General features: G+C 40.4%; 1 protein-coding gene across 1 annotated transcript in view; it reads left to right on the top strand.

Annotated features, from left to right (window-relative positions):
* The first annotated feature begins 866 nt into the window (after nt 1-866).
* LOC109032903 (salivary peroxidase/catechol oxidase) overlaps nt 867-22,716 on the top strand; it is an 85,209-nt gene continuing 63,359 nt past the window's right edge. The window contains 1 exon segment of the mRNA XM_072304417.1: nt 867-2,184. Coding sequence (XP_072160518.1) covers nt 2,103-2,184 — 82 coding nt within the window. The 5' untranslated portion in view covers nt 867-2,102.

Raw genomic sequence — 22,716 nt, 5'->3', positions numbered from 1 at the left:
CTTCATAACGTTGAATTTATTTGTCAAAATTGGTGAGTGAATGCTTTAGACTCCTGACGACAGAATTACGATCTCAAAATTCGAGAAAAACGACGAGTGGCTGAAAAATGGAACTGATTGATGCGATATATTGCACGTCGTTCTGACACAAAATGCAGCTTCCATCGAATCACCATAAAGATCAAAATTTGCAGTTTTAGTCAATAATGGACCACTAGACAAGGTACGAATTTAAGCATTCTGATACATGTTTCTAAACCAAAATTTCACGCAAAACACGATTCGCGCAACGAAAATGACTTAAACCAACTCCTAACGAAGATATTAACGTTTTTATGTCACATTGGTCACGAGGAATTTGAAATGCCCGCTGACAAGAAACTCAAAGGTCTACGTGAGTCAAATCGCGCACTACAACGGTTTCAACAAGCTCCTCAATCGAGTAATGTTCATTTCCCACCATGTGTTGTTCAAACTGTAAGCAATTTGCTATAGCTGAGCCAAAGTGTCAAGATTGAGGTCGCCAGATTTGTATATCGTAAAGACTGTCATGATAACGTTTAGCGCGCGATGTGAAACACGTATAGCATTGAGTTTTCACGAGCGGGTGGTTTGAATTCACGCATCAAGAATCATTAAATATCTTCGTAAGGAGTTCATTTCGGTAAATTTCGTTGTAGGCATCGTGTTTTACGTGAAATTTTGGTCAAGAAACATGTATCAGAATGCTAAAATTCGTACCTTATCTAGTGGTCCATTCTATGTCCGACCTTCCTGATTGACTCGGTCCACTGTGCGGTCGACCAGAAAACCAGCTCCGGATCAGTCTGTTAACGCATCGCCGCTAATTTTTACCAGTCTGCCTCGACGCTTCGCGCGGTAACGGCCCGTTGCGTCGGTCCGATGAGTGTTGGATTTTCGAGCAATCTGAATCATCGTGTTTCCAAAATAATTTCGAGTGCGCGTTCTCTCCCTTGAAAAATTAATCTCAACGAATTATCACACCGTCGAATAAAAAAACACTCTCGTTCGAAAATCACTGTGCGAGATCCGTGTTGCATCATAATTTTTTTAAGAGTGCAATAATTTATTTTTGCTGAGTGCTGTTGAAATTATCCGCGATTATCTGATTTTGTGACTAACTGATTTTGTGACTGCGCGTATTTTTTTCGTGATCTACCTGACCATCAAATACCGCGTGTATAACCAAAAATCATCGCTGAATTTCGAATTTCCATCCGAACGTTTATTTAAAAATCGTATACTTTCGGGTAACATCAATCTCTGAACCAATCGTCTGATTTTGCGGTGAAGTGCCTTTCCACCTCTCATGAACGGAGGAAATTAAAGAAGAAAAAATTAGTTCTAGATAGTAGAATATTAGACCTCCGTCCTCTAAGAAGGACTAAAAGTTAGTTTTCAAAATTTTTGGATAAACCACAGAGCAAGATTCTGGCCTACAACTGTTTATTCCCGCTCTACGCGTTTATATCAAGCTTAATTAGTTTGGAAGTGGACTTTATTACGCGACGATAGCTCAACATGTTTTCAACGCCGGCAAAGTGTCTATTCCTGAACAGTTTTTGGTTCATCAACTGAAGTATCTTAGTAAAATAACCGACCCAAACATCAGTTACGACGATAGATATTGAAATATCGTTTCATAAAAATGTATAGTAAAGCATAGATGAATGGAGCGAATCGCTGTGTGAGGCAGGTTGAAGTGCAAACCTCATTAAAAAAAAGGGCACAAAGTCCAGAGATCAGATAGCGTCGTTTCATAGAGAGATAGTCAGTTGTTACTGAATCGTGGACTGAAAAGTGCTCTGCAGTGATTAAATTCAATCCAATACTGTCGTGCGATCTTAACCAGTAAACATATTCAATTTAAAGCTCGAAACCATTCGAAACGTCTGTGATGTGCTAAAATACGAAAATTGTGTTCAAATTGTGTGTAATAATATAGTTCCACCTTCGCTAGTTTTAACTTTAAATCGCGGTGTAGTTTCCTAAGTCTAAAAAAAGATACTTTTAAGGACCGACAAGTTTTAGTGGAAGTTGAACTCCAGTGTTCCTGGGACGAGGATTTGTGGATAAAGTGGATGCACCCCAAAACTGGATGGACATCGAGAATAAAAAAGTCGAACACTGAGAAAACTCCTCTCTTAGGCCAAGCTACCTCTGGTAAGCACATATGATCTTGTCTCCATTAATTTTTACACTCAGGTGTCCAACATTTATCATTTCTCACACAGCAAGAAAAAATCCTGGCGCATTTTAAGTTCTAAGTCACGGGTATCCGACCCGAACATTGGATTCTCCATAAAATGCATCAAAATTAACTCTCACCACTTGCTCGCCGGGTGACGCGACCCCAACGCCGTGAAAACTTTTGATACAAATATTCGTGCATGATGGTTGTCCGTGTTGCATATACGAGACTATGAAGGCGTTTTGGCTTTTCTACTTCTGGCAGCAACGCTTGCTGTTCTGAGCGGCAAGCAAGGCTCTCCAAAATAAGTGGTTGTAAACGGAAAAAGCAACGGTATCGAAATGGTTAACAATTTAAAACTGTTTAAAAAAACCTCGAAGATTTTAAGGACACCTAAAATGTTCCTCAAAAAGTTATTGCACCTCCCGGTTAAAAAAAAAGAAAACAATGTCATAAACCTAAGCTTCACAGCCCTGACACCATTTGTGACAAAGGCGACGAGGCATTTTTAGGCACCACCGTCGTACTTATTCTTGAAATCCTTTTTTTACGTAAATTATCAGCACTTTTGGGCCTCGATCTGTAATGATGAAAGGTTTTATACTGATTTTTTGGCATTTGACCTGGAAACGGGGAAGTTATTAATGAGTCTGTTGCAAACTTCAACTCGAACAAAAAGAAAAGTTGTCTCGTAGAGAAAATGTGTCAAAAATCACGATAAGCCCATCGGGCAAGTCTGAAATACAGTCCCAAATTCACAAGAGGAAAGTTAAGTGGTTTTTTCTAGGGCGCTACGCAATATTCAATATGGCTGACGCTCCCGCGCGCAAGCCGCACTGGAAAAAAAAAAAAAAAAAAAAAAAAAAAAAAACATATTGGATCTAGAGTCCAGACTCTTAAAAACATCGACAAGAAAAAGTACTCTTGACTCAATCAGATTTAAGCTTAAATCAAGAATCAATCCTCTTAATTTGAGCGGATTTCCGTTTGATTCAAGCTTAAATCTGATTGAATCAAGAGTCCTTTTTCTTGTCAATGTTTTTAAGAGTCTGGACTCTCGATCCAATGTGTTTTTTTTTCCAATGCGTGAGGAAGCACCTTGTTCTTCATTAACGCAAGGAAAATGTGAAGTTTTTTCCTGATGGATTTGCCTAAAACTTGGAATTTGAGAGTATTTTGGCATAAGATAAACACATTTGAACTTAGATTTATAAAAAAATAAATTTTTGGTCATTTTGAACTTTAACCGGCGGCCATTTTGGAAATTTCGGTTTTTTTGAAAATCTAACGTCAAATTCGTTTTTCTCGTGTCAAAATACCCCTACATACCGATTTTCGCGCAAATCCATCGACAAATAACCGGTGTGAAATTTCGGCCATTTTGAACTTTAACCGGCCGCCATTTTGAAACGGTTTGAGATATTGACTTCGGGTTTGCGCGAAAAGTTTTCTTTTTTTATGCTCTTTCGAACGAGCTATCACAAAGGGGGTCTTCCCATTTGAAAATTTAAAGTTGGGGGCCGTTGCCCCCCCAAGGGGGCCCCCCTGAAAATTTTAGGGGGGCCGAAAAGTAGCTCCCTTTGACCTAGGAATATCCCCCAAGTTTCAAATCTTTATCTCAATTAGGTAAAAAGTTAGAGGTATAAACACGCCGGTCTATAAAATCTCGTCTCGTGCGTGTTTTGGCGGCTTGACATCCGTCGTGTTGAATATGAATATTGCGTAGCATCCTAGTGCACAAGGGTTGGATGGAACGACTTCTCTTAGGCCTTGTCTCCACGGGCCTTTTCACGAGATTTGTCCCAGGGAAAAATCCCACTTACGAAGTTGGGAAAAATATTGAGTTAATCAATATCTTTCCCAGTACCAAGTGTGGTCCTTTTACTCCTAGGACCCACTGAGAGAGGAAGAAGAAGTATAAACGAATTGTGCGATATTTTGTCGAATACTCCATTGTTCAGGTTTGTTTAGTTAAAATAATGTGTCTAATTGTCAATCGAGTGCAATTATTATTTTAATCCCGGTTAAATACTCGACTTTATCTAATTTATCTTCCCGCGCAAACTAGTCGCAGGACCGTATGAGCCTCGTTCCGTAGAGACGGTAACTGGGAAAAATCCCAGAAGTTTCATTCCTGCGGTTCGAACTTGGGACAAATCCCATGAAAGCATCTCGTGGAGACAAGGCCTTCCGAAACATTCACCTGTGCCGTTGCATCGTTTTTACAACGGGAAGCTTAAAAAACACACTTTTCTCACGCAGATTGTGAAGTTGGGAGTATATACCAGACTTGTCAGATGCGCTCATCGTTATGTTTGAACCATTCTCTATATCGACGGTGAAACTACCAAACCACGTATCTCGGTTTGCGACGTCGCAGACTTCCTGTCATACTTTATTTGTTTAAATGAAAAACTACTTAACGTCCAGTCTTGAAAATTTCTGTGATTTTTCCTCTTCGTGCGGAGAAAATTCTGTGAAAATTTCAAGGAATGATATTGATTTGGTCTACCTCAAAAAATAAAATGCGAGCGTAGATTTTTAAACACCGCAAACGGGATACGTGGTTTGGTAGTTTCACCGTCGATATGTAACAACTCCTCTGTGCTGCTCTGGCCAAAGTTTGCAACAGGCTTACTATCGGTTAATCGGTAATTAATAATCGATGAAACAGTTAAACGAAATTGAGAGTTAGAATTGAGCGGAGTACGACCATTTTTGCATGCATGCATTGAGACTCTAAGCGGCTCAAAAAATAGAAAAAACAATAGAACGAATAATGGAGCATTCCTCTCGTTTAACGACACTGCGTATCGAATGCAGTCCATACCCGCTGCGCGCTGCGCACATCACCGACGGACTGTAAACAAAATAACTGCAAATCATTGTTATTAACTGACATCATTTTCATTGCTCTTCTTCGAAACTGACAATGCGTCTTTGTAATATGATTCAGTGGCGTTATCATCGCTTTTTAAGCTTAAAATACTTCGGAATTTGTACAATTGCTAAAAAAAAGCGAGCCCTACTGGCACGCTTAAAAAAAGTAAATTAACAACAGAGTCCTCATGATCAGCTCAGGGAATGTTGATGCAACCAAGCACTCTGTGTAAACTTTTGCAAGAAACATTATGCGGTGCCCCTAGTTTCGTCCGCAATGAGCCCTACGCGAGAAAAGTTTTCAAAGATATCGACGTCTAAAATTGCGCAAACCACGTAGCTCCATTGCAATGTTTCAGAATGTCCGCTTTTCATTTGTTTAATCAGGCGATAACACACATTTTCATAGCCTGAGATTTTTCCAACATATTCAGCTAACCGAGAAGGAAATTAAAGGACATTTTCAAGAAAATACGCTGACCAGTTTTCTAAAGAAGCAGCAAAGTATAACAAGAATACGCAACGTCACAAACGATATACGTGGTTCCTCACTTTGGCCATTGATGTCGTCCTAGAAATAGTATACTGACGTACCAAGGAAAAACGCCGTGTGAGCCTTAAGGAGTTGCAAACCAATGATTTTTTAGGAAGGTTATGAGTGTTTTTCCTTGACATTTTCTCATGTTTTAAATCAAATGGCGAGAGAGATTATCTGAAAAATTGGAGGAAAAACGTTTACAACTTTCCCCAAAAACTCGTGATTTATGAAAGGAAATTTGGCAACGCACTGGAAAAAAAGCACATTGGATCTAGAGTCCAGACTCTTAAAAACATCGACAAGATAAAATACTCTTGATTCAATCAGATTTAAGCTTAAATAAAGAACCCAGCCTCTTAATTTGAGCGGATTTCCTTTTGATTTAAGCTTAAATCTGATTGAATCAAGAGTCCTTTTTCTTGTCAATGTTTTCATGAGTCTGGACTCTAGATCCAATGTGTTTTTTTTCCAGTGCGCCTGCAGGCTCATACGTCGTTTTTCCTCGGCTCGGCAGTGCATCGGTGTTTCCCGGCGTGTGACATGTGCATCCTTTTCGCGATGTTCCGCTGCACGTGAGTGCTCACACGTGGCGATGACGCAGGGACGCATTGCGCTCGGACCGGGATTAAGTCCACGCACGCGGCGGCGGCGTCGCGACGCTCCCAGGACGCCGCGACGCCGGCCGAGGTCTCGACTGCGCGGGGCCTAAAAAAACAAGTTGCTCAATCAGGCTATCTCCCGCTTGTAAACAAAATGCCACCTTTGACTTGACTCTTATTCTCGGCGGCGAGCCTTGTTGCCCGCGCAAAAGTGAACGTGCATTGGTGGATCCAGAAAATTGGCAACATTGTTGCCTCTCCGTTACTTTGAAAAAAAATCTCGGTGTATTTACTAAGAAAAGGGTAAAATTACCAAGAATTCAGGGTTTCTATTTGATCCCAGTTTTTTCTTGGTAAAATTACCATTTATGGAATTTGTAATTTTACCGAGAGAATCTCGGTAAAATTGTTGAACTTTCTGGTGATTTTACTGGACCTTGGTAAAAACGCCAATATTTTTTGTCGACTGTGGTAAATTACCGAGATAAAATGGCAAAGTTACCGGGAATTGATTACCAACTAAAAGTGGTATTTCTTACCTGAGGAAAAACAGTAAAAAACCGTGTTTTTAGGTAAGCTTACCAGTGTGTCTTGGTACAAATGACCAATAATTGGTTAAAAAAAGTGAGATGGTAAAGGTATCCAACGGACCTTGGTAAAAACGCCGAGAATTTTTTTTCAGTGTAGAACCTATGGAAATGTATCGATTCTTGAAAGGGGCCAGATGCCCCGACAAGAATCGATTATTTAGCATAGGTTTAACTGGAGGAAATCCTGTGTTGCCAAATTTCTGGATCCGCCCCTGTGACGTGTTTTAGTTGTGCGATTTTGTAAGTGTCTTGATTATTTAAATTTTTTCGAGTTGGTGTGTTTTCGATCTCACTGATTTAAATGTAGTTGGGTTGGGATGAATGTAGTAAACCTATAGGCTAACCATGCGTTATCGTCTTTGGCGCTGATATAGCCTTCTGCTCTGACCTGTCCTCCACCCCCGCTGTCTGCTCGTTATCTTGAAAGATAAACAAAACGCTATTTAATTATTCAACCAACGTTGATTAAGTTGGAAGATGGGGGGAAAGTAACTTCTTTCTACTTGAATTTGCGGCGACTCGTAACTTCTCGCCAAAAACAGCACTAGTAAATCGACCTATGAACGATGAGACCCGAAACGAATCGAACTAGATCAAATTACGAATAAAATTCTCTGAAAAATTGAAAGGAAAATACCTGCAAATTTTCCCGAAAATTCGTGATTTGTCGAAGGGAAATTGGGCAACGCCCGAAGGCTCACACGGCGTTTTTCCTTAGCACGGCAGTGTTGCTGTTGCGTCAACAATATTTTTGTATCATAAAGTTAGGAGATTGGAAAAATTACGTGCTTTCACTTCTCTGCAACCATGATCATATGTAGAGTTTTCTTATTATTTGTGTTTCATCAGCTTGGCTTTGATAAATCTAAGGCCGGATTAGCGTTCAGGGACCAGGGGTGCTGGCCAAGTGCTGGCGGGTGTAGGGCCCGCATATTGCGGGTCGTATACTTCGTAAATTGAAGGCGGTCCACGTTGCCAGGAAAACGAAGAGTCCCAGATGCCTTCACTTTGAAACCCTAAATCCTCAACTCTAAGGGCCCTATGACCCCTAGATCTCAGTCTCAGGGATTCTCCAACTATCCAAAATCTCCGGCTAATCTGGCCCTGAATAAATCTATAACTTCTGTTCCACCGGACCGCTTTTCCATGCTTTTTGCGCCTATCAATACTGCCGTGCTAAGGAAAAACGCCGTATGAACATTCGAGAGTTGCCAAATTTCCTTCGATAAACTGTTCATTTTTTAGGAAAGCTATGAATATTTATCTTTGAAATTTTCGAGGAAAGCTATGGATACATTCCAATGAAAGTTTCAGAAACTTTATGTGAAATTGCGAACAAAATTTTATGAAAAACTGGAAGAAAAATATTGACAAATGTTCGCAAGAATTCGTGATTTATCAAAGGAAATTTGGGCAACGCCAGAAGGCCCTGGTAAAAATTGGCGATAAGAGCTGCGTTTCAAAATACCATAGGAATTCTTATAGCCGGCTAAAGAAGGCTACAGAAAATCATATAGCTGGCTGTAGAATGCGGAGAAAATCATACGGCCGGGCCATACGAAGCGATAAAAAATTATGCAGCCGGGCTATAGTTCCTATCGCCGGGCTTTACACTTTATCGCCTGGCTGTTGCTTTTTCGCCATCGATTATAAAAGGCTAAGAAATTGTGTAGAAATTCGTGTGCTTTGGAAATCATTAAGTTTGATACGGAACCACCTTAATATTTACAAAACACACATTATATTTTCCTTTAATACATATTTTTTTTCATCAATTAAAATGAGAATAATCCATACAGGATGTGCAAACATTTCAAAATCATGAGTTGAATAACGCTGACTCCGCCAGATTAAATATTAGAGCCTAACACAAAGCGGAGCGGCGACGCACTGGCGCCTACAAACCTAACAGGGATACTTCACGCATTGCGCAACGCGTGAAGTATCCCTGTTAGGTTTGTAGGCGCCAATGCGTGTTTCGCGCTGGCTGCCCGCCTGCCACGGCGCTTGAAGCAACTATTTCACACCAGAGGTATTGCACAGTATCATACGAAATTGAAGGCGCTCCAACATATTAGGAATGGCAGGCATCCTTCAAAAGTACGGAGCTTTCCTCGCAAAATAAATCAAGATACTACGGCCCAAAAAGAGAGCGGTAGTCCAAAAACTCACTAAGTCCTAGCATCCGTAATTAGTAACGTTTAGCATACACTTTATCGCCAGGCTGTTACCTAATCGCCATCGGCTATAAAAGGCTATAAGAAATTGTGTTGTCGACTATAGAAGCTGTTGGAAATCTTACAGTCGGCTGTAGGTCTATGGTATTTTGGAACACAGATTCTACTGCCAATTTTTACCAGGGGGTTCATACGGCGTTTTTCCGTAGCACGGCAGACTAGGGATAGTCCAGAGATGATCCCGCTCCATTTCGAGTAACTCGAGCAGCCACGCTAAGCAGACATCTAGAGGGCGCGAAGCGCCCCTCAGGGGTTGGGCCGCGTAGCGGCCAGAGGGTCCACCTCCAGTAGTACTCTCCATTTGACTGCATCGATTAAAGCTGAGAAGTGAGCAATACTGCCGCGTGAGGAAAGAAAGCCGTATGAACATTCGAGAGTTGCCAAAATTCCCCGGATTATTTGTATTTTTGAGGAAAGTTATGCACATTTCCCTGTGAAATTTTCAGATATTTTGGATCTAACTGCAAATAAAATTGTCTAAAAAATTTGAAGAAAAATATTTACAATTTCCCTACTGAATTCCATTTTTGTTGAAGGAGATATGGCAAAGCCCGAAGGTTCATACGGCGTTCTTCTTCGGCAGGGCAGAATGGCAGATGATGATGTGAGGTGGGCGAGCGGGCCGATATGCGTCGCAGCCGTGGTCGCGGATCGGTGAATGAATTGGTCGGATCGGCAATAAATTGATTACTATGACTCATGAGTCACGACTCCGGCCTGGCTGAGGCATCGGTGATGCAATGTTTACCTGCGGCACGAGATGCCCTGGTCACATTCCTGATGCCTATTCTGCTGTGCTAAAGAAGAACGCCGTAAAAACCTTCAGGTGTTGCCGAATTTCCTTTGATAAAACACGAATTTCCTGGTGAACTTATAAATATTTTCCTTCCACTTTTTCAGATAATTTTGCTCGCAATTTCAGCTGAAGTTTCTGAAAATTTCAAGGAAAACTGTACATAGCATTCCTCAAAAATAAACATTTTATGGAAGGAAATTTGGCAACTCTCGAATGCTCATACGGCGTTCTTCCTTAGCACGACAGTACGCTAGTCATCAGTCAATCTGTATCTGCGCTGCAGCCGCTGCTGGGCTGAGAAAGAGCACGTCGTAGGTGAATAATCTTCTTTTTGAGAAAATCGCGGAAAAATCCTTCACTGAATCGATTACTAGATTGAATCATTTAAATTATATCAGTAGAAGTTTAAAGGAATCTCAGGGAGGAAATTTGGGCGATTTGGTGTCAAAGACAGTGAATGCACTTCTCTGCTGTAATGCTCCGGCGCCAGTGGCGTGGCGTTGAACTTTAAAGTGTTCAAAGATTTTTAAAATTTAACAACAGGTTATTTTGCATAATCGGTCCCTTTACAAAAAAAATTCCATCTCAGGTCAGCGAAAAAAAAAATATTTGTGCCTACTCATAGGCGGATCCAGCAATTTGACAACCTAGGATTTACTCCATTTAAACCTATGTTGAATAATCGATTCTTGTCGGAGTACCTGGCCCCTCCGGGAATCGATACATTTCCATAGGTTTAAATGGAGAAGAAACAATGTTGATTATTTGCTGGAAAAATCGCTTTTATAAGCGAAACATATTGAAATTCGGAGTTTCGTACTCAATGCTTTGTATGGATGTCATAAATGCTTGAGCGGAATCTTTTTTAAAGGAACTGACAGCGCCCGTAACTTTTAAAACTGTAAATTTTGAAACTTCTTTGCTGAGACCGTGCAATTTATTGCTAAGCGCGCCATCAATCCGTTTCAGCATCAACAGGGGTATGGTTCTTCGAAAAACATTGTTTTTTTTTTTTTTAGTCATCTGGCATACTTCAATTTCCTCCGCACTGGCCTCAAAAATAATTGATACACTCGAAACAGTCTCTCAGCATTTTGCTTTACAAACTCGCGGAAAAAATCAAGCTCCCAAAACCCCGAGAGGAAAACAGAAAAATTGTTTTGTTTTCGGTCAACTTGATGTCAAATTATGTGTTGATGACTATCGGAAGATTCATGAGTCGACTCGAGTAAAAGCGAGAAACCAACTTGAAGCGAGACCAATTGATAATTGTACACTTGATAGCGATACGACTAATGCGGTCAACTATGATGCGCATCAGAATTAAATTTTATGTGGTTTTGAACCGAAAAGCAGAACATATAATTATCCCGACAAGTGATGCAAAACCGATGCCGCACCAAGTGGCTCCTCCGAAAAATAAGGGCTGAATTTATCAGAATTAGCCTAATTATATTAGATGATGCCTAATTTCCACTCTTGCCTTTTTTTCGGGAATATTAAGGTGATTCGATGGACGCCATATTTTGTGTCAGAACGGCATGCGATGTATTGCATCAATTGGTTCCATTTTTTCAGCTACTCGTCATTTTTCTCCAATTTTGAGATCGCAATTCTGTTGTCAGGAGACTAAAGCACTCACTTACCAATTTTAACCAAGAAATTCAACGTAATAAAGGCGTGTTTTTTTTTTACAGAGAAAACATCGCATTCGATACTGATATCGAAACTGCACTCGAATGCGATATTTTCTCTCTTTAAAAAAGCACGCCTTTGTTACGTTGAATTTCTTTATTAAAATTGGTAAGTGAGTGCTTTAGTCTCCTGACAACAGAATCGCGATCTCAAAATTGGAGAAAAATGACGAGTAGCTAAAAAATGGAAATAATCGATGCGATATGTCGCATGCCGTTCTGACACAAAATATGGCGTCCATCGAATCACCTTAAGCGGAGGGCGGAGGGTATGGATGCGATCGACATGAGCCGATTGATACCGATTCGATCGATAAAAATAGATCGACTTAGGCAGGCCCGCCACATCCTATCTCGGGCCCTGGTACCAGTTTTCAGGCTCGGGCCCCCATCACAGAGGGGTTCCGGGGGCCTCCCCTGTGAGATTTTTAAAATTTTAAATCTACTTAGGCGCATTTTGAAGCTCCCATGACGGAGATTTTCCAACAGTGTGAGAATAATTACGCCTTTTTTTTACTTCAAGTACAAAATACTTTCGGATTGTTGCATTCTAAACACCTGCATGGAAATTTTTTTCGGGAGGGGGGCAGATGATACTATTTTCAATTCTAGGGGGGTTCAAGCCTCCCTGGACTCCCTTTTCGTACGTCTATGGCAAGGAAGTTGAGTCATTGAAGTCGAGGATGCCCAGACTGGAGACTCTTAGCGTCTGACGACGGAAGAAAATGAAACGCAGTTATAAAAAATATCAATCCATACTAAAAATCTTGAAAACAGATAGAAATTTTAAAAGAAGCAAGAAAAATTCTACAATGCCGTAGCATGTTTTTGAAAATTTATTCACCTTTGGCGAAATTTTTAGGGTAAATTTTTCACTTTTCCTTACGAGTCAAGGGTTATGTGTGAATTCGTAGTGGTTTCTTACCAGTGGCACGGGCCCCTCCAGGGCCCGGGCCCCGGAACCAGGGACCCAGTATCCCCCCCCCCCCTTGTGGTGGGCCTGGACTTAGGACGAATTTATGTCGATCGAATCGCGGTTTTTTTCGATCGAATCACGGATTTGTCGATCGATTTACGGGTTTGGCGGTCAAATCGGTGTTGATCGGTTCGCGTTATTAATTTTCAATCGATTCATGTCGATTGAATCGTCGCCGCCCTGGTAAAAATTGGCGATAGGAGCTGCGTTTCAAAATACCATAGGAGTTCTTATAGCCGACTAAAGAAGGCTATTGAAAATCATATAGCTGGCTGTAGAGGGCGGAGCAAATAATATAGCCGGGCTATACGAAGCTATAAAGAAGTATACAGTCGGGCTATAGTTCCTATCGCCGGGTTTTACACTGTATCGCTATTGGCTATAAACGGGTATAAGGAATTGTGTAGAAATTCGTGTGCTTTGGAAATCACTAAGTTTGATACGGAACTACCTTAATATTTACAAAACACGCATTATGTTTTCCTTTAAAACATATTTTTTTTTTCATCAATTAAAATGAGAATAATCCATACAGAGTGCGCAAAAATTTCAAAATCATGAGTTGAAAAACACTGACTCCGCGAGATAAATATTAGAGACTAACACAAAGCAGAGCGGCAACGCACTGGCGCCTACAAATCTAACAGGGATACTTCACGCATTGCGCAATGCTTGAAGTATCCCTGTTAGGTTTGTAGGCGCCAATGCGCGTTTCACGCACTCTGCCCGCCCGCCGCGCCGCAGCGTGCCACGGCGTCTGAAGCTACTATTTCACACCAGAGATTTAAGTAAATCCTTATAACGTGTTCTTTAACAATAATTAGAGGTGAAGTAAAAGCGGCTACCTTTACTCAACAACATATTTAGGAGGGTTGGAGTCATACAAGTTTAATGCAGTGGCGTGGCGTGCTTTGCGATATATCGATTGTTATGCCATTTAAAGCTATGGAAAAGGATCGATAATCAGGGTGTTCGCGGTGAACACCTCAGTAATCGATTCTTCACCATAGATTTAAATGGCAGAACAATCGATATATCGCAAAGCACGCCACGCCACTGATTTAATGGCATTGCAATACCACAATTTTTCATCGCACCATTAATTTATCTACTCGAGAATGGTGACGCATGTCTTTTTGAAGTTCTCGTGGAAAAAAAAAAATCGATATTCCCTCGTGGTTAAAAAAAAATTCGTGCGCAATATAATTCTACATTTTCAATAAACTATTAAGCACTCTAGATATGTAAAAGTTGTCCTTTTCAAAGCCGTAGTCTGACAAACAGGGGTCAAATAATTGTCCCGGCGTTCGATAAATCCGTGTACACTGGAAAAAAAACACATTGGATTTAGAGTCCAGACTCTTGAAAACATTGACAAGAAAAAATGGTCTTGATTTAATTGGATTTTTGCTTGAATCAAAACGAAATCCGCTTAAATTAAGAGGCTTGGTTCTTGATTTAAGCTAGATTCTGATTGAATCAAGAGTACTTTTTCTTGTCGATGATTTTAAGAGTCTGGACTCTAGATCCAACGTTTTTTTCCAGTCCTCTCTTTATCTGCCGTTGTATGTTGATTTATGTTGCGAGGGAAGCTCCGTACTCTTAAAGGATGCCTATCATCATCAATATGTAGGAGCGCCTTCAATTTCGTGTGATACTGTGCAACACGTCTGATGTGAAATAGTTGCTTGAGGCGCCGTGGCTCACTGGCCAGCACGAAACGCGCGATGGCGCCTACAAACCTAAGGGGGTACTGCAAGCATTGCGCAATGCGTGAAGTATCCCCTTAGGTTTGTAGGCGCCAGTGCGCGTTTTGCGCTGGCAGTATGTTTTTAAGAGTCTGGACTCTAAGTAGATCCAATGTGTTTTTTTTCCCCAGTGTAAAATTAAAAGCGTTCGATAAAGTCGAAATTTTATCGCAATTTATTACGATTTTTTCGATAATATTGCGAAAAATCGCGATTTTATTGCAAATCTATGCGATAAAATCGCTATTTATCGCAATTTTGTATACGATAATATTGCTGTAAACCGACGTCGATAAAGCGCAATACATTCTCCGATCAAATCTGCATCCTTAAACGTCTCTCAATCACTGTGTAAACCATACAGAGTCTCTCAGAGGAAAGGAGCTATCTGAAGAACGACTGTATGAATGCAGTTCTAAGTAGAGTCCCTTTATACTGAGAGTCAAGACAATTCGGCTCATGGATGTCACAAACGGGAATAAAGATTACAGAAATTGAACGTTTTTCGTAATCTTTGATCGGCCCATTCTCAAATGCCTTTCTCCGTTCCTCCTCTCATTCCGTTTGTTCCTTGCCGAACCCGTAATTCCCTGGTCCATTCCAGATTATAATCTTTGCAATTGGTGAAAATGTAATCTTTATTCCCGTTTGTGACACTGTGGGAGGCCTAAAATACGGGAACCAATCAGAAATGGATTCAAATTGTCTTGACTCTCAGTATAAAGGGACTCTAGTTCTAAGTTGGCAACGCTGGGCGACCGGTGAGCTAATCCAATAAAAATTAGATTCGGAATCCTAGCATCCTGAATCGAACTTGCCAAAGCGGCCCTTGCACCTCCACTTACTCCATTTCTCACTTCCCGTTTCTCTCCCATTCACAACACCGCATCCTCCTCTGCCAGCCTTTCCTCCTCTATTCATCGCTTGTTCCTCTCCTTATTTGAACCGCGTTCAGCGGAAAGGAACCAAGCCACATCAGCTATTGCCAAATTTAACTGAGCGATTTAATTTTTTACATGAAAACGGTTGTGCGAATTTTTGTGAATTTTCTGCGTTGTGCGAAGTTAGTTCTTCAAAATTGTCAAAGAAATCCGCACAAACGTTCTCTTGTAAAACATTAAATTGCCCAGTTAAATTTGGCAACAGCTGACGTGGCTTGGTTCCTTTCTGCTTAACGCGGTCCAAATGACATGCAGTTTTTTTATTTTTGCTTTTGCTTTAAAATTGGACTGCATTTTGCAATTTGGAACTAAAAATTCTGGCTCATCTGAAAAAACACTCATGTGCATAGGGAAACTAATGGCACATACGTTGTTTTTAAACCGGGCTAGAATTTATAGTTCCAAATTGCAAAATGCGGTCCAATTATCAAATCACACCCTCTGATGCGATGAAGGTATAGGTATTTTTCCTAGCACGGCTTAGGTTTCAGGAATTCAAGAATTGAATCGAAAAGATTGAAAGAAAAATCTGTTTATTCATTAATTTATTCTGCAAAGTCTCTGACTGATGGACTACATTTTGCAATTTGGAACTATAAATCCTAGCCCGGTTTAAATACAGCGCATGTGCCATTAGTTTCCCTATGCACACAAGTGTTTTTCCGGAAAAGCCAGAATTTATAGTTCCAAATTGCAAAATGCAGTCCAGATATCAAATAGAAAAGAAAATGCAAGTTTAATTAGACATAAATAGCTTCCTCAATCAAATCTGATAGACAGTTTCTTAAGACATCGCAAGAGTTCGACTTTTAATCAGAAAAAAGAATTGAAATAACTGGAATCATTTATACAAAATCCGATATATTTACCATGCATCCAATCAAATTTTGCAGGAATAATAAGCATTAGTACAATTAATATAGTACTTTATTTTGAGCTTTGCCGAGCCACGCTTTTAGTTCTTATCGGTCCAGAACGAGCAGTCGCACCTGGAATTGGAATTTCGTAACTGGCCGCGCAAATATTCCGGACACGTCTGTGAGTCTGGGTGCAGTAGTAGCAGTGTTGCAGCGTGTTTCTCGCCTCGTGCTAGGAAAATATCGATACGACATCGATATATATCGAAAGATCGACACCGACGAATGGTCACCGGTTTAATATGTTGCCGTGCTAAGGAAAAGAGCCGTATGAGCCTTCAGGCGTTGCCGAATTTCCTTTCAGAAATCACGAATTTTCGGGAAAATTTGTGAACGTTTTTCCTCCAATTTTTAAGATAATATTGTTCGCAATTTCACCTTAATTTCCTGAAAATTCCGAGGAGAAATATCCATAGTTTTCTTCAAAAATAAACATTTTATTGAAGGAAATTTGGCAACTCTAGAATGTTCATACGGCGTTTTTCCTTAGCACGGCAGTATGGGTGGAACATCGAAACCAAAAATCTTATAAATCGAGAGGCTTCTAGAATTCCTCGCCCCCCCCCCCCCCCGAAGGAACGTAACTCAACTCCAGGGTTGCAAAACTGACTCACATAATTCAATTTTTCATTAGAATATATCCGTACAATTTTTGTCGAAAATTTTTCTGATTTTTGCATGGATTACGAAGAAAAATCAGTGAAATTTTCGGTAAAAAATGCTCAAGATTGTCCTAGTAAAAATGCAATTTGCGAGGGGGAATTTGGCAACATCGAAATGGAGTTATGTTTTTTCGTGGGGACGACGAAGATTTGACAAGCTCCAAAATGCATGCCCAACTTTCTCGGCTCTAGACTTTCACTGATTGATAGTGTAGACACTCCACAATATTTGAGTTGTTGCTAGCCTTATAATAGCTGTTTAGTATCTCAGGGAAAATGCCAAAAATTAGGCATTTGCGCTCAAAGAGATTCAAATGAGGATGTATAAGTTTATGAACATGCATGAACGATGGTTACATCCACCCTTTTTTCGACCAAAATGGTCGTTTGACTCTTTTTCGACAAAGTGGTCGTTTGACCCTTCTTGGTCAAAATGGTTATTTGACAGCTTTTAGATAAAATTGTCGTTAGACCCTTTTTAGACGGACGAATTGTCATATTTCACCTTTTACACAAAATGGTCGTTTAGTCCTTTGTAGACAAAATTGTCGTTTGACCCTTCTTGGATAAAATGACCGACTTTCCCAAATAATGTGCAGTATTTTTTTATGCGATTTCTTCCAAATCAATGGCCAGAGTGCGAAACCACGTATCTCCGGATGCTAAGTTGCAGACTTCCTGTCATACTTTATTTTTTCATCGAAAAGCAAGTTGACGTAATTTCTCGAAAACTGCCTTGATTTTTTCTCTACATTGGAAGAATATTCTCCATTTTCAAACAACCAAGTACGCTTGTTCATCTTCAAATAAAAATGAATAAGAGCGGAAATTATGAAATAGCGTAAATGAGATTTGTGGTCTATAGCACTTTGGCCTTCGATATACCTAATATGACCATCCATAAGGAGAGTGACTTACTACGTGGGGTTAGCAAAAATTAACGAATATCACAGCTTGAAATTTTGATAGAACACTGAAAAAAAATTCTCGGCGTTTTTACCAAGGTCCATTGGTACCTTCAACAACTCACTTTTTTACCAACACAGATTGGTAAGCTTACCTAAAAACCGGTATTTTTACTGTTTTTTCCAGGTAAGAATACCACTTTTATTGGTAATCCATTCCCGGTAACTTTGCCATTTTATCTCGGTAATTCTACCACAGTCGATAAAAAATATTGGCGTTTTTGCCAAGGTCCAGTAAAATTATTGAGAAAGTTCAATAATTTTACCGAGATTTCTCGGTATTCTTGGTAATTTTACCCTTTTCTTAGTAAATACACCGAGATTTTCTTTTCAGTGAATAATCAGGACAGGGAAAAGGAGAAGGGATGACAATTTCGAGACTTTGTTTTCCCTTCGAATAAGAAAACACACGAGGAAATTTGCACAGCCGCTATTTGAGATACGTCGCGTGTTCAGCCATCATAATGTCACTTGCCTGAATTTTTACCTTTTCGCCGTTTAACTGCGCAGTGATGCGCGGCGTCGCACGGTGGTTCGGGTCAATGGAGGAAGTCGGACAAAATTTGGAAACTTAGAAAACTTATACTGGAGATGTTGCATAAGTTAAGAATTTGCGTTTTGACTGCTGATTCTCATGTAAAAGTTGGCGAGAAACACGATGGTGCCACTGGTTTTCTCTGAAATCAACTCTCAAGCTCAAAAACGCTCCTTACTTGAGGCCAAAATGGAGGTCTGAGAGTCCACCTCTACATCAAAACAAACTCTTCGTGCGAAGATAGGAAGCAAATACATTAGCAGGGTTGCCGTGTTTTTAGTTTAGAGTCCCCAAATAAGTGGCAGCCCTGTCAATGTATTGGCTCCCTATCTTTGTATGGAGAGTTCTTCTTGATGTAGAGGTGGACTCTCAGGATAGCGTGGGATATCCCCTCCATTTTGGCCTCACTTTGAAAGCTTTTTTGGAGTTTGGGAGTTGATTTCAGAGAAAACCAGTGGCACCATCGTATTTCTCGTCAACTTTTACACGAGAATCAACAGTCAAATCGCAAATTCCTCACGCATGCAACATCTCCATTCCATTTATACAAAATTTCGAGATTCTAAAGGCGGTTCCATTGGTTTCCTCGTGAAATTTTCTTCCAGAGGCACCCCTTAAAATTTAAAATGGATGAAATAAACGTACAAATTCTCGTCTCAGTAAAAATAAAATTTATGTCCGACCTCTCTGATTGACTCGCTCCACTGAGCGTCGCGTTGCTTCGCTGATCGTGAGATCAACCAGCGTCCCGCGCTGAGCACCTCGTCGCTCATCTAAAGTTGGAGCGTATCTCAATTTGTACTTGAGCCCTGCTCCGCATATGAATCCATACCTTCGGGGGCTCACGTGGAGATACAGATACGTCCTTACCTCGGAGAAGCGACGACTTGAGCTGCGTCCGAGAGCGTCGCGACGCGCTGACAGCTCGACCAGTTTCACGATTGCCAGATTGTGCTGAAAATTCAACGCATTTCCTCACATAACTTAATGTAAAATATCCAGGTTTTCTCACACGAGCTGGCAACCTTGACCTGTTTTGACGCTCGCGGCGCCTAGCCGCGCCGACCGCGTATCTGTGGGTCATCGCGCTCTAAGGCGTTGCCACGTCGCACGCAGTGACGAAGCGTGGATCGAGTATCGATATTTTCCCATTTGAAGTCATGGTGAAGAATCGATTATTTAGGTGTTTGTCGCGAACATCGTGTCTATCGATCCTTTCCCATAGGTTTAAATGTCAGATCAATCGATAAATCGCGAAGCACGCCACGCTACTGGTTGCACGCTTGTATAGAACTTCGGAATGATCTCCGTACCTTGGAGTAAATTTTACGGAATATATTCTGGGTTACGAATTTACACAGTTTCACGCAGTCACGATCAGATTGGGCTCTTAGCCGGGAGGGGGGGGGGGGCAGAATTCCTCAAGGACTCTATTTCTGTGTTCGAAAATCGCTGCGTCGTTAAAGGAAAGAGCCTATTCTGAGCAATACACTGGAAAAAAAAAAACACATTGGATCTAGAGTCCAGACTCTTAAAAACTTCGACAAGAAAAAATACTCTTGATTCAATCAGATTTAAGCCTAAATCAAGAACCAAGCCTCTTAATTTGAGATGGACTACATTTTGCAATTTGGAACTGTAAATTCTAGCCGGTTTAAATACAGCGCATGTGCCATTAGTTTCCCTATGCACACAAGTGTTTTTCCGGAAAAGCCAGAATTTATAGTTCCGAATTGCAAAATGCAGTCCAGATATCAAATAGAAAAGAAAATCCAAGTTTAATTAGACATAAATAGCTTCCTCAACCGAATCTGATAGACAATTTCTTAAGACATCCCAAGAGGTCGACTTTTAATCAGAAAAAATAATTTAAATAACTGGAATCATTTATACAAAATCCGATCTATTTACCATGCATCCAAACAAATTTTGCACGAATAATAAGCATTAGTACAATTGATATAGTACTTTATTTTGAGCTTTGCCGAGCCAGGATTTTAGTTCTTATCGGTCCAGAACGAGCAGTCGCACCTGGAATTGGAATTTCGTAACTGGCCGCGCAAATATTCCGGACACGTCTGTGAGTCTGGGTGCAGTGTAGCAGTGTTGCAGCGTGTTTCTCGCCTCGTGCTAAGAAAATATCGATACGACATCGATATATATCGAAAGATCGACACCGATGAATGGTCACCGGTTTAATAGGTATGCTGCCGTACTAAGGAAAAGCGCCGTATGAGCCTTCAGGCGTTGCCAAATTTCCTTTCAGAAATCACGAATTTTCGGGAAAATTTGTGAACGTTTTTCCTCCAATTTTTCAGATAATGTTGTTCTCAATTTCACCTTACTTTCCTGAAAATTCCGAGGAGAAATATCCATAGTTTTCTTCAAAAATAAACATTTTATTGAAGGAAATTTGGCACCTCTCGAATGTTCATACGACGTTTTTCCTTAGCACGGCAGTACGGGTGGAACATCGAAACCAAAAATCTTACATATCGAGATGGTTATGGATCGAGAGGCTTCTAGAATTCCTCGCCCCCCCCCCCCCCCGAAGGAACGTAACTCAACTCCAGGGTTGCAAAACTGACTCACATAATTCAATTTTTCATTAGAATATATCCGTACAATTTTTGTCGAAAATTTTTCTGATTTTTGCATGGAATACGAAGAAAAATCAGTGAAATTTTCGGTAAAAAATGCTCAAGATTGTCCTAGTAAAAATGCAATTTGCGAGGGGGAATTTGGCAACATCGAAATGGAGTTATGTTTTTTCGTGGGGACGACGAAGATTTGACAAGCTCCAAAATGCATGCCCAACTTTCTCGGCTCTAGACTTTCACTGATTGATAGTGTAGACACTCCACAATATTTGAGTTGTTGCTAGCCTTATAATAGCTGTTTAGTATCTCAGGAAAATGCCAAAAATTAGGCATTTGCGCTCAAAGAGATTCAAATGAGGATGTATAAGTTTATGAACATGCATGAACGATGGTTACATCCACCCTTTTTTCGACAAAATGGTCGTTTGACTCTTTTTAGACAAAGTGGTCGTTTGACCCTTTTTGGTCAAAATGGTTATTTTGACAGTTTTTAGATAAAATTGTCGTTAGACCCTTTTTAGACGGACGAATTGTCATATTTCACCTTTTACACAAAATGGTCGTTTAATCCTTTGTAGACAAAATTGTCGTTTGACCCTTCTTGGATAAAATGACCGACTTTCCCAAATAATGTGCAGTATTTTTTTATGCGATTTCTTCCAAATCGAAGGCCAGAGTGCGAAACCACGTATCTCCGGATGCTAAGTTGCAGACTTCCTGTCATACTTTATTTTTTCATCGAAAAGCAAGTTGACGTAATTTCTCGAAAACTGCCTTGATTTTTTCTCTACATTGGAAGAATATTCTCCATTTTCAAACAACCAAGTACGCTTGTTCATCTTCAAATAAAAATGAATAAGAGCGGAAATTATGAAATAGCGTAAATGAGATTTGTGGTCTATAGCACTTTGGCCTTCGATATACCTAATATGACCATCCATAAGGAGAGTGACTTACTACGTGGGGTTAGCAAAAATTAACGAATATCACAGCTTGAAATTTTGATAGAACACTGAAAAAAAATTCTCGGCGTTTTTACCAAGGTCCATTGGCACCTTCAACAACTCACTTTTTTACCAACACAGATTGGTAAGCTTACCTAAAAACCGGTATTTTTACTGTTTTTTCCAGGTAAGAATACCACTTTTATTGGTAATCCATTCCCGGTAACTTTGCCATTTTATCTCGGTAATTCTACCACAGTCGATAAAAAATATTGGCGTTTTTGCCAAGGTCCAGTAAAATTATTGAGAAAGTTCAATAATTTTACCGAGATTTCTCGGTATTCTTGGTAATTTTACCCTTTTCTTAGTAAATACACCGAGATTTTCTTTTCAGTGAATAATCAGGACAGGGAAAAGGAGAAGGGATGACAATTTCGAGACTTTGTTTTCCCTTCGAATAAGAAAACACACGAGGAAATTTGCACAGCCGCTATTTGAGATACGTCGCGTGTTCAGCCATCATAATGTCACTTGCCTGAATTTTTACCTTTTCGCCGTTTAACTGCGCAGTGATGCGCGGCGTCGCACGGTGGTTCGGGTCAATGGAGGAAGTCGGACAAAATTTGGAAACTTAGAAAACTTATACTGGAGATGTTGCATAAGTTAAGAATTTGCGTTTTGACTGCTGATTCTCATGTAAAAGTTGGCGAGAAACACGATGGTGCCACTGGTTTTCTCTGAAATCAACTCTCAAGCTCAAAAACGCTCCTTACTTGAGGCCAAAATGGAGGTCTGAGAGTCCACCTCTACATCAAAACAAACTCTTCGTGCGAAGATAGGAAGCAAATACATTAGCAGGGTTGCCGTGTTTTTAGTTTAGAG

This window comes from Bemisia tabaci, chromosome 9, assembly GCF_918797505.1.
Source record: "Bemisia tabaci chromosome 9, PGI_BMITA_v3".
Taxonomy (NCBI): domain Eukaryota; kingdom Metazoa; phylum Arthropoda; class Insecta; order Hemiptera; family Aleyrodidae; genus Bemisia; species Bemisia tabaci.
The sequence above is the reverse complement of the archived record's forward strand: the minus strand, read 5'-3'. Positions and strand labels throughout refer to the sequence as shown.